This window comes from Oncorhynchus nerka, linkage group LG24, assembly GCF_034236695.1.
Source record: "Oncorhynchus nerka isolate Pitt River linkage group LG24, Oner_Uvic_2.0, whole genome shotgun sequence".
Taxonomy (NCBI): domain Eukaryota; kingdom Metazoa; phylum Chordata; class Actinopteri; order Salmoniformes; family Salmonidae; genus Oncorhynchus; species Oncorhynchus nerka.
Window position 1 is genome coordinate 38935350 of NC_088419.1, and position 12518 is coordinate 38947867.

At 43.0% G+C, this 12518-nt stretch overlaps 1 protein-coding gene across 1 annotated transcript; it reads left to right on the forward strand.

Moving 5' to 3' along the window:
* Positions 1-276: 276 nt before the first annotated feature.
* LOC115107961 (saccharopine dehydrogenase-like oxidoreductase) lies at positions 277-12164 on the forward strand. Its single transcript, XM_029631785.2, has 12 exons — positions 277-770; positions 3139-3251; positions 3620-3700; positions 3985-4114; positions 4509-4558; positions 4925-5055; positions 5313-5430; positions 7524-7643; positions 8019-8075; positions 8988-9099; positions 9279-9360; positions 9617-12164. The coding sequence occupies exons 1-12, from the start codon at positions 578-580 to the stop codon at positions 9711-9713; spliced, it is 1284 nt and encodes a 427-aa protein (XP_029487645.1). The 5' UTR covers positions 277-577; the 3' UTR covers positions 9714-12164.
* Positions 12165-12518: the final 354 nt, after the last annotated feature.

Here is a 12518-nt window from a genome sequence, read left to right on the forward strand (position 1 = left end):
TAGCAGCCTATGTTGTTTGCAATTGTGTTGCATCATGCAATCCATGTTTATATGTTGCAGTATTTTTGTTTACTTGTTTTCTTTATACATAAATGATATAAAATAAACTTGGTAAGAGATGTTATTTCATTGTTCACATTGGCATGAGTTGTGCAATGTTGTAGCCTACGGTGCTCCTCTCAAGATGTAATACCACCAACAGGTCACAAGATGTCTCAGTGCACCATGAAACCAAACCAGCCACCATTATTCTAGAATTGTGTATTTATACTACGTACTATCAAGCGTTGGGCTAGAGCTCAGTCGACTCATGCAATAGTGTTGCGTAGTTTATGTTTTAAGGCAAAGGTCGCGTTATTTCGGATATCCATATTATGCCTACCCATGTGGTTTTACATATCTCAGCTGTAGTATTTCAATCTCGATATATATTCTTTTTTTCCAAACATTGCAGTAATACCGAATGCATTGGTTAACATTGTAGTCAGTTGATTCATACGAAACACTACGAGAACAAATCCTTTTGCGCGTCACTCTGCGTAAACTAGGCAACAGTAAACGGACGTTTTAGTGCGCAATGGCGACTGTAACCTCTACCAGACCTTATCATATTATAATATTCGGAGCCTCCGGTTTTACCGGGCAGTTTGTGGTGGAAGAGGTAGCCCGGAGCGCCTTCGAAGGACCCAGCGGGTCTCTGAAATGGGCCTTGGCCGGGCGTAGCAGACAGCGGCTGGAGGGAGTTCTGAACCAAGCCGCCGAGACCCTCCGTACGTGTTTGACACTAATCAGAAAAGATAAGCGAGTGCCTGCTGCCAGTAAAATAATGTTTTTATGTCAAGCATGGTTTGACTTAGGCTACTACTGTATAACGATTAACAGCGGCAACGGTTTCAGTTGCTTTTAAACGACAAGGCCTATACACTTGCATTTTTTGTAAAATAATTTGCAGTCAGAGTGCTGTATAACTGCAGTACACGCAAATACTGCCTCCAAAATACTTTTTTTTTACAGCAGTAATTTTGCAGTGTAACTGCAGTTAGAGTGGAGTATAACAGCAGCTGTACACGGCAGTTATTCTGCAATTACTGTGTCCAAAATACAACAGTGGACTGCAGTTACTGCACTTTTACTGCAGGTTCAAAAAAAATTTGTAAGGGAATATACAAAAATATACTTTATTGTTAGAGCTGGATTAAGGTGATGTTTCTGTATATATATATATATATATATATATTAATCTCACAAGGAACCCTGGGTTTAGTTTTGTTTTGACCCTTTAGGGTAACCCAATTGGGTTCTACATAGAACCCTCTTGTTGCAGGAATCTGTCATCTATCCCTATGGGGGAACCTTTTGGGGTGCCACATAGAACCCTTTGATTTGTCCTTGTAGGGGAACCCTTTTGAGTTCCATTTAGAACCCTCGTGAAGAACCTTCTGGCTCCAGGTAAAACCAATGACAGGTCTACAGATATACTTATAGGATACTTCAGATGTGTTTATGGCATACACTGTTAGGTACTCGCCTGTCGGTGAGTACTGGTCAGTACCATTAAGGATACATGTGCACAAATCTAGTATAATGGTACATTTTTCTATTCAATATAAAGTAAAATCATTACTGCCCTCTGAAATGTAGGTGGGGCAGTACTGGCAGGGGCTCATTAGCATATCTGAGGGCATGATCTAAAATATGTTGTATTTGTGCCAACTATTAGTGGAAGTGTTGTACCAGTTTAAGTGGTTTAATTGTTATGTTGATAAAGGTTGAGCACCTCATTTGTCCACTCCAGTTCTACAATCTTTGTAAGAGCTTATGACAATCAAGAGTTGCACTGTTAAGAGGTTACTGTGCATTTACCAGTAACTTAATGGCAGTTGGCCACCAGGAATGTCATTTTTTTCCCCGTCTATAATTTACTGTCCGCTTGCTGCAAGTAGTTATTTTAAAATTCAGTAACTTCCTGTGACTGATCTCTGTCGCACTCACTGACCAGATGGTGTGGCTGGACGGTCAGTTGGTTGTCAACAATGAGGTTGAGGCCAGTTGAGGCTGAGATCCAAGTGTGCTAACCACAAAGGATTCTTAGTAGTTGTCAACTAATGCTAAGCTTGTAATCAGTATAGTTCAGTGAAAGTACAGTAAGTTACTGTGAATTTTACACTAACTTCTGACAGCTAGTTGCCAGTTAGGTAACGCAAACTTCCAGTCAGCTAACTGCCATTAAGTTACTGTGAAATACACAGCAGTGTTTGCCCTATATTCATTCAAATTGTTGCGTCCGCGGCAAAAAAATATGAAGTCATCTTAGACATTTCTGTCGAGATGCGCTTTTAAATGGATAGTCATTGGCTCCATGACTGGAAGTCTATGGGAACAGCTAGCATATCATTGCACTAACACTAGTAACAATGCACACCCACCCCCCTGCTAACCTTGCCACCACTGCTGAAAAACTGTACTTACTGTACTTTCACTGCAACCAGTAGCCTCTATTGTACTTTCACTGCAACCAGTAGCCTCTACTGTACTTTCACTGCAACCAGTAGCCTCTAGTGTACTGTAAAATTACAGGAACCTTTTTAACAATCTATCGTTTCATAGCATAAAGCAAAACATGGAGGAGAGGGAAAGAACAGGATGGTTCTTCACAGCCATCACAGCAGTGAAGAACCCGACCTGAAAAATGGTGACACATATCACCCTCACCTCTGACAAAGAACCCCTCAGGAACCTTTTTTGGGGGTTTGTTTTGTTGTATGCGCACTCAGTGTCCGTTGTTCTCTACGGGTGAACAACAACACTGCTGAACTTGACCGTTAAACAGTTGTCTTGATATTTAACTGGGTACACAGGGACTCTGCTGTTTAATCTTAGTTGATATTGATCCCACTGGCTTGCGACTTGCTTAGTAATGGTCACCAATGCAAACAATATGATCAGTGATTCAGAGGGGTTGGGTTAAACGCGGAAGACACATTTCAGTTGAGTACGTGCCGTTGTACAACAGACTAGGTATTCACCTTTCCCTTTCTAAATGCCTCATTTAAATATGGCATTAAGCTCTGATTTGCTGTAAATGTGTGCGTTTTAACCTATGCGTGCATTCAGTACGACTTTGCTCTCTGTTTCCAGGTAAGCCGGAGTTAAGGACTGAAGTTGAAATCATTGTGGCTGATGTTTCCCAAGCAGATTCATTGGCCATCATGTGCCAACAAGGACTGGTTGTTCTCAACTGTGTGGGGCCAGTAAGTCTACAGTAATAATGAGTGTTGTTGTTATTGATACCTGGGATGAGGGCTGGCCTTTTGGGCTGTCATTTGTCCAGACTCCCAAGTTACTCTTGTCCCCAATGATAATTGGAAAGCTTGTTAGGAATATGCTGCCTGTGTAGCTGTGGCCACGGTACTGCTGTACAGTACAGTCGCCTCAGCTTTATCCGTGCGTATGGAACCGTAATAGCATGTGGTCAATTGCAAAGGTATGGCAATTTGATAGGGAGATGATACTTTTGATAAAGGGTTGATGACACGCATTCTCTCTCACACACACACACACACACCCATACCTCCATTAACACCCAACTCTTATGGAGTCCTTTTTCTTGTCTCCCTAGTACAGGTTCTATGGTGAGCCAGTGGTTAAGGCCTGCATAGAGAATGGAGCCCACTGCGTAGACATCTGTGGAGAACCTCAGGTAGTAGGCTCTGTCGTTACACAAGACCATCATATTAAATGTCCATCTTTATGGCTCAAATCAGTGCCTTCACTAGCCTCGGCCTCCAACCTAGTTTTATTGCTGTCTATTACTGTCTTTACAGAGACAACGATGGTAGGATATGCATTTGGATTTTAGGAGCTTTATGCTCATATCATCCCTATTGCCAACATAGTCTGGTCGAAAGCAGTGCATGCCTTTTGGGATGCACCCCATGCCTCTGCTAGGTGTTTTTACGGTGGCCTTGTGTTGTGGTTCCGTAGTTCCTGGAGAGAATGCAACTGGAGTACCACAGCAGAGCGATGGACAGTGGAGTGTATGTGATTGGCAGCTGTGGCTTTGACTCCATACCAGCTGACATGGGCATCCTGTACACAAAGAACCAGTTTAAAGGTAGAGAGCTACACTGTTAATTGGGGGTGTGAATGTTTTTTTAAATATGTTTTATTATAGAGAAACAGCACTTGTTTGTGTCTCTGGGTTTCTGATGGCAGCCATCTGTGAAGAAGACACAGTTCTCATGCTTATTTTTGCCCTTGACATTGTATCTGCAGGCTCTTTCTGCTTTACTGGTGTTTTTCCTGTTATCAGTGATGAATTACAGCACCATTTTGGCAAAGAAAATGTTTGTGTTTTTAGCTGAATTCCAGACAGGGCGATACAGCTACAGTACACAATTAACTCACTGCGTTAGTACCCTTTTCCAATGAGGTTTCTATCGGTGTGCTCGTCCAGTCTGTCCTTGAGTAAAGGATGTATAATAACCCTGTGTCATATCTGTTAACAGGAACACTGACAGCTGTGGAGAGCTTCCTGACTATACACACTGGTCCTGAGGTAGACAGCTCTATCACTTCCGGTTTCCTACATGCACTATGGGAAATGTAGTCATTACAAGTGATCTACTGTTGTGATGATTCCAAGGTCCACACCATTGTTTTGTTTAGATCCAACTATATGCCTCAATCCTGAGTGAATAGGAACTATAGGCACCATCTAATTTCATCATTTCGTTAGACACAACAAATGGCATGGGACACGGACTAATAAACCACTTTTGAGGTCTGAAAATGTCAACAAACAATTTGTTTGTTGTCATGGGGAATTCTGATAGACCTTCATTTTGGAGTGAACCATTCCTTTAATAGTTTGTATGTTGTGATGGTGACTTGGCTTAAGCTTTGGGATATTCCTTCCCTGTAGGGAGGCTGTGCCCACGACGGCACGTGGCAGTCCGCCATCTACGGCTTTGCAGACAGCGGCTCCCTGAGGAAGCTGAGGAAGAAATTTGGCCACCAACCTCTCCCAGTTGTAGGAGCCACGGTCAAGAAGAGGTATTGGCAGATGTCTAAAGTACAGTCAGTCTGTGTTCACTCCATTTCCATTCAAAGTCATTGCATTTGATTGGTATGGCACAGTTGTTGCTTGGCAATGCTGAAGTGGATTTAGAGGACTTGTCTATCAATATAGATGAAATGAGTTGATGGTGTCTGTCTGCGCTGAATTCTGTTGGATGCTGATGCTGAAAATTTGAGAGTGTATTTGGAAGTAAACTGACGTATGTGTGTGTATGTGTGTGTGTATTCCTCAGGGGTAGCCTCTTCTTCAGTAAGGAGATTGACCAGTATGCCATACCCTTCATGGGCTCAGACCCATCAGTAGTCAGGAGATCCCAGCGCTTCCTGTATGAGGGCCATCAGGAGTTACCAGTAAGATCTAACACAACCACACACCTCTATTGCCTGACTGGCTGCCTGCGTTCAGTCACTCAACGATGCTACATTGTGGTCTTGCTGATGTGTAGAGGTTTGGCATGGCAAGAAAACAATCAGTTGGCTAAAGCAGAACCAGACTGGTACCCAGGCTACCCCTCCTTTGCCCAGTATTTGATCCATTATGGCTAGTCTATACAACTCAGTTGGTAGAGCATGGCACTTGCAGCGCCTCAATAGTAGGTTCGATTCCTGGGACCACCCGTATGTGTTTTGTATGTACGTATGACGATAAGTCCACAAAATTACGTTATTATTCTGTCATGTCCATAGTCTACCTCCGTATCTACGTGTCTCTCCCCTTCCTTGCTTTCACAACTCCTAATTAGGTCAAACAACTCTGTCTGTCAAACTTGTATTCCATTTACTAGCTTCCTATGAAACTATATAATGAAGCCTCATTTACTCACAAACATCCAATGTGGAGAGAAATGGAATGTAAAGAACCCCTGTCTTTCTTCACGTGGGGAGAAATAGACTGTAAAGAACCCCTGTCTTTCATCATGTAGAGAGAGAGAGATTATAAAGAACCCCTGTCTTTCATCATGTAGAGAGAGAGAGATTGTAAAGAACCCCTGTCTTTCATCATGTAGAGAGAGAGAGATTGTAAAGAACCCCTGTCTTTCATCATGTAGAGAGAGAGAGATTATAAAGAACCCCTGTCTTTCATCATGTAGAGAGAGAGAGATTATAAAGAACCCCTGTCTTTCATCATGTAGAGAGAGAGAGATTGTAAAGAACCCCTGTCTTTCATCATGTAGAGAGAAATAGACTGTAAAGAACCCCTGTCTTTCATCATGTAGAGAGAGAGAGATTGTAAAGAACCCCTGTCTTTCTTCATGTAGAGAGAGAGAGATTATAAAGAACCCCTGTCTTTCATCATGTAGAGAGAGAGAGAGATTGTAAAGAACCCCTGTCTTTCTTCACGTGGGGAGAAATAGACTAAAGAACCCCTGTCTTTCTTCACGTGGAGAGAGAGAGATTGTAAAGAACCCCTGTCTTTCAACATGTAGAGAGAGAGAGATTGTACAGAACCCCTGTCTTTCTTCATGTGGAAAAAGATTGTAAAGAACCCCTGTCTTTTTTCATGTGGAGAGAGATTGTAAAGAACCCCTGTCTTTTTTCATGTGGAGAGAGATTGTAAAGAACCCCTGTCTTTCTTCATGTGGAGAGAGATTGTAAAGAACCCCTGTCTTTCTTCATGTGGAGAGAGATTGTAAAGAACCCCTGTCTTTCTTCATGTGGAGAGAGATTGTAAAGAACCCCTGTCTTTCTTCATGTGGAGAGAGATTGTAAAGAACCCCTGTCTTTCTTCATGTGGAGAGAGATTGTAAAGAACCCCTGTCTTTCTTCATGTGGAGAGAGATTGTAAAGAACCCCTGTCTTCATGTGGAGAGAGATTGTAAAGAACCCCTGTCTTGCTTCATGTGGAGAGAGATTGTAAAGAACCCCTGTCTTCATGTGGAGAGAGATTGTAAAGAACCCCTGTCTTTCTTCATATGGAGAGAGATTGTAAAGAACCCCTGTCTTCATATGGAGAGAGATTGTAAAGAACCCCTGTCTTCATGTGGAGAGATATTGTAAAGAACCCCTGTCTTTCTTCATATGGAGAGAGATTGTAAAGAACCTCTGTCTTCATGTGGAGAGAGATTGTAAAGAACCCCTGTCTTTCTTCATGTGGAGAGAGATTATAAAGAACCCCTGTCTTGCTTCATGTGGAGAGAGATAAATGATAATGAGTCATACAGCAGCTCCAAGTGATTCATCATCTTTCTCTCCTCATTATCTCTGTAGGGTGTCTCAACACTGCTCCTGGCCAATATAGTGCACTAGAGGTTATAGTGCCTGTGATGTGCCCTTTCTCTAGCCTTTCCATGGCCTGGGGGAGTACTATTTAGAAGTAGGGGACAGCAGTAGCTTACAGGAGCATGCAGGAGTTGAAAGTTATTTATCGAGTTCCCTTCTCTTTCTACTTCTCTCCTTCTTTCTTTCTCTCTCCCTTTCTTTCCCCCTCCCGCCTCCCTCTTCAGGTCCAGTACTCTGCGTATGTAGGGGTCGGTGGCGTCTGGTCGTTGATAAAGATGTTCTGTGGTGGCCTGCTCTTCTGGTTCCTAGGGAAGTTCGGCCTGGGAAGGAAGCTCCTCATTACGGTGTGTGTCCAAAATGGCTATTGTCTTATAGTTCACTACTTTTGACCAGAGCCCAAGACCATATTCCCTATATTGTGCACTACTTTTTACCCGGGCCCCTACAATGTATTTCTCCACATTAGATGTCTGTGGAAATTATATTAACCAAGTAGTTTGGTTACCAATCTTGTAAAAATAGTCAGTCACAGTTGGTTGGCTTAATTCAGGGTAGTTAAAGGAGTGCAGAAAAGACACAAACAAATGGTCTGTCAGATCTGTGTGAATATAACATACAGTTACTGTACAGTGATAACAAGAAGAGAAATGACCTGTGTTGGAGATGGGAGGTAATCAGCTCAATTTTCCGGTGAATTGGTTGATGTTTCTGCTCCTCAGTTTCCAGAGTTCTTCTCCTTTGGCGTGTTCACCAAGGCTGGACCCAGCAGGAAGCAGGTACAGTAGTGGACTCAGGCTCGATGGAAACAGTACATGAATGGCCCGGTCATAGCCATGTGTCTAGTGAGAATAACCTCCATAAACGTTTCATGCTTAAGTCAAGTTTTGGATGCAGGCATTGTAGAATGTTGATAACATATACAGTGGGGCAAAAAATTATTTAGTCAGCCACCAATTGTGCAAGTTCTCCCACTTAAAAAGATGAGAGAGGCCTGTAATTTTCATCATAGGTACACTTCAACTATGACAGACAAAATGAGAAGAAAAAAAATCCAGAAAATCACATTGTAGGATTTTTTATGAATTTATTTGCAAATTATGGTGGAAAATAAGTATTGGCTGGGTCTTTCAGCATGACAATGATCCCAAACACACCGCCCGGGCAACGAAGGAGTGGCTTCGTAAGAAGCATTTCAAGGTCCTGGAGTGGCCTAGCCAGTCTCCAGATCTCAACCCCATAGAAAATCTTTGGAGGGAGTTGAAAGTCCGTATTGCCCAGCAACAGCCCCAAAACATCACTGCTCTAGAGGAGATCTGCATGGAGGAATGGGCCAAAATACCAGCAACAGTGTGTGAAAACCTTGTGAAGACTTACAGAAAACGTTTGACCTCTTGTCATTGCCAACAAAGGGTATATAACAAAGTATTGAGATAAACTTTTGTTATTGACCAAATACTTATTTTCCACCATAATTTGCAAATAAATTCATTAAAAATCCTACAATGTGATTTTCTGGATTTTTTTTCTCATGTTGTCTGTCATAGTTGAAGTGTACCTATGATGAAAATTACAGGCCTTTCTCATCTTTTTAAGTGGGAGAACTTGCACAATTGGTGGCTGACTAAATACTTTTTTGCCCCACTGTATATATATATATATAGCGCTAAGACTCTTCTCTCCTATCCCAGATGGAGGGAACATCTTTCAGTCTGACGTTTTTCGGGGAGGGCTATGCTGAGGGGCTGGACCCGTCTCAGGGAAGACCCAACGCTAGGATCTGTACCCAGATACACGGAGCAGGTAATACATTATCTCTGATTGTAGCCTTGTTTTTGGTTTAGTTGTAATGCAGGTCAGGGTCATGTCTATTCATGCTCTGTCCAATGTCCACACAGTGCTTATTATTTTCTCCGTTTTGATTATCATTGGTCTACTATAGTTTTTGTTGATAAACTATGTTGACATTCATTGGTCCACAGAGCCTGGCTATGTAGCCACACCTGTTGCTATGGTGCAGGCAGCTATCACTGTGCTGAATGAACCACAATTCCTTCCTATAAAGTGAGTCAGGTGCCTCTCACTCTCTCTCTCTCTCGTGAATATTTTATAGTTCTACAAGGAATAAAGTCCTACACACTGGTACATCAAATATGCAGCTATCATTACTGTTCACATTGGTACATCAAATATGCAGCTATCATTACTGTTCACATTGGTACATCAAATATGCAGCTATCATTACAATGTAACAGTACATATATATGGTAATATATGCATGTACAGGACCTAGAAGTAAACACTATGTTGTGATTGACAGGGGAGGAGTGTACAGTCCAGGAGCTGCATTTGCCAGGACAACTCTCATTGACCGCCTCAACAGACATGGCCTGGTGTTCTCAGTGAAGAGATTCTGACGAGAGGGTCTGAGAAAAAGGACTTCTGTCTGTGCCCTATCCCAAATCCAACCCCTAGGACATGTTTGGCTGCTAAATTCTGGTGCATTTCGTGCATCTGGGTGGCGGTGGCATTTCTATTATATCTGAGAGGTTTGGATTTGAACAGTTTTTTTGTTAGCAATATAGAAATTGGTAATATCTTCACTTTGCCCTCTGGTGGGCTTGGTAGTATATTCACCATATTGCTTATACCCATCCAATCCTTTCAGATCTACATGAAGTGCCATGGTGTACAGGCGAATAGGGTGTTGAGCGATACTCAAACTCCCTATCACCCCCTAGCCCTAGTCCCACCAGCTCTGCGTATCTATTGCTTAACGCGATGACTGCTGTGGTCAAATGTTAGAGGAAATACTGGATGTCAATATTAGGCCAAATGGACAAACCTCATCCCCTTACAGCTGTATCTGTCTCCCCTTAGAGCCGTACACGATCAGCCTGAGGACACAGGCATTCAGACAGCCGGCCACATTGTTACCATTCTCGTCTGTGTGTCTCTCATGGCCCGTTTCAACTGTCCTTTTAATGGCTACAGAATTTTGGTCATGCAGAGGTGTCACTCAATCTCTCGGTGGGTTTCAAATCAATTGTCCGTAAACCAAGTGACTTATTCGTGTCGTTAACTTGTGAGTGTCCTTGACCCAGATTACAGCTCTCCACAGTAGGATGTAGTGGAGGACTAGTCTAAGGGCTGTTGTGTGGTCTTGTAGCCAAGAAAGGACTGTGGCCTCTCTGTCTTTATTCTGTGTTTTAATTCACATTTTAACACACATATTTTGCCACAGTGTGCGTGCGTGTTCTCGTCACATGGCATTTAATCAGACTAGTCCAAGGGCATTATAAGAAAGACTTTGGGTGTTTCAGATACTTCCGAATAATACCAGTGTTTTATACACGTGGTGCTATTGTTTTTGTGTTATATAAAAATAACAAGCACGCAATACAAACTGCTCTGTACAAGTATAAACACACACATATGGTAACCTGGAAATGTGACGACAAACATCGCCTCAGACTGTGTGACCTAAATAATGTTTATACGCTAACAAAAATGGTTTCAAATGAGGTCTACCAATGCCCATCAGCACATTCAGGACCCAACCTCCCCACTAGGTGGTGGTGTTTTTCTAATTACACATTCCCTACCCACTTCCCAAATATTTACACGCCACTAACTGGATGAGCTGTCAGTTAAGGTAATTCGCCTGTGAGAGGAGACATGGGATGGTACAATATTTAACCTAAAATAAAAGTCCATGTGTACACATTTAGCCAGAATGGATGGGGGAGGCGGGGTTTATCATGGGTAACAGATGTGGTTACGTGAATGAGGAGGGTCAAGGTTGGAAGGACCTGGGAGGCATTGTCTCTAGACTGTGACTCAACCTCCTTTCTCTTACCTCCTTAGCCTCCCTTCCCTCTTCAGCTCTGTCTCTCCCCTTCCACCACCACTATCGCAACAACTCTGTTAGCAGAGCATTACAGAGAGAGAGAAAGGGAGAGAGAGACAGAGAGAGCAGTGTCCTCGTTCTACTGTAGTGATACAGAGGGAAATAGACAGGTTTGTTCAATCATAAAACTGTGGGAGAGTAATTGTTAAGTAGCGTGGTTAAGTACAGGGTGTATAGCATAGCTATACGTGTTGCTGAGGAAACGAACAGGGAAAGGGAGAAAGAGAGCAAGACAGGAGGATGCAGTGGTTTGTTTCCCTATGCACATAGGCTACAGGAGCCCCAATCCCTCTTCCCTGCCCTCCTCTCCCTCCCCCACATCCCTCCATCGTGGGTGTGATGTTATTCATGCCATCTCCCTCACCATGGCCAGCTCATCCCCTCTTCTATCTCCCTCTCCTTTCCCCTCATCTCTTCATCCCCTCTGGTCTCCCTCTCCTTTTCCCTCATCTCTTCATCCCCTCTTCAATCACCTTTCTACTCCTCAATCCTCTCCTGCTGTCTTGTCTCCTCTTCACTTCTCCTTTGCTCTCTCCCAGTCTCCATCTCCTCTCTTATCCTCCCCTCTTCTGACTGATCCCTTCCTCAGTCCAGCAAACAGCCTCCACCCTACCAGTTAGGCATGATGTTTAGAGTGGGCTGCTGAGCAAAACATCTATCGGGCGCTCCCAGCCCCGCATTCACTCTCTATTTAACTATCTCTCTCTCCCTTTCTCTCTTGTCTTTTCTGTTCTTCCTTTCTTTCTCCTCTGATTTTCTGTTTACCTTATCTCTCTTCCCCGCCATCTCTTTCTATTTCTTTCTTTCATCCTCTTGCTGTCTCTCTCTGTCCTCTCTCTCAGTGGTGACCCATCATTCAGGGCAGCTGGGGCCTGTTTTGCATGTTATTTTGGCATTAATACATGTCACAAATCGGTAAAAAAATAAGTTATTGAGTTAATAAAGACGCATAAAAACATGTTCTCTTTTTTTTGCTTTCTTGAGAAAGGCAGCTCCAAAATGCCGGTGTTTCAGTCCAGCTCAGTGCTTTCTGTGGCGGAGGGGCAGCCAGATGAAAAACACAAGAGTGTAGGGGTTGGTCATCTTCTCTAGTTGCGCCACGATTGGCTCAGTGTTCTATCACTCATGGGGAAACTAAATGACCGCAAAACCTACATGGAAAGCTAGAAAGTTCAAGCCACCTTGGGTGCTGCCATAGATTTACATTAGAAGTGCCCATCCAAGAAGGCTCAAGGTCATTGGCCACAGATAAAATGACGTCAAATCACGTTATATCTACCGTAGCTTTGATTGGACTGATCATGTCAACATC

What these genes read in the sequence shown, in the direction of transcription:
- LOC115107961 (XM_029631785.2), top strand. Translation starts at nt 578, where the DNA reads ATGGCGACTGTAACCTCTACCAGACCTTATCATATTATAATATTCGGA. An exon ending in GAAGGAAGCTCCTCATTACG is followed by an intron (nt 7,644 to 8,018) that starts GTGTGTGTCCAA and finishes TCTGCTCCTCAG; the next exon opens with TTTCCAGAGTTCTTCTCCTT. An exon ending in CTGGACCCAGCAGGAAGCAG is followed by an intron (nt 8,076 to 8,987) that starts GTACAGTAGTGG and finishes CTCCTATCCCAG; the next exon opens with ATGGAGGGAACATCTTTCAG.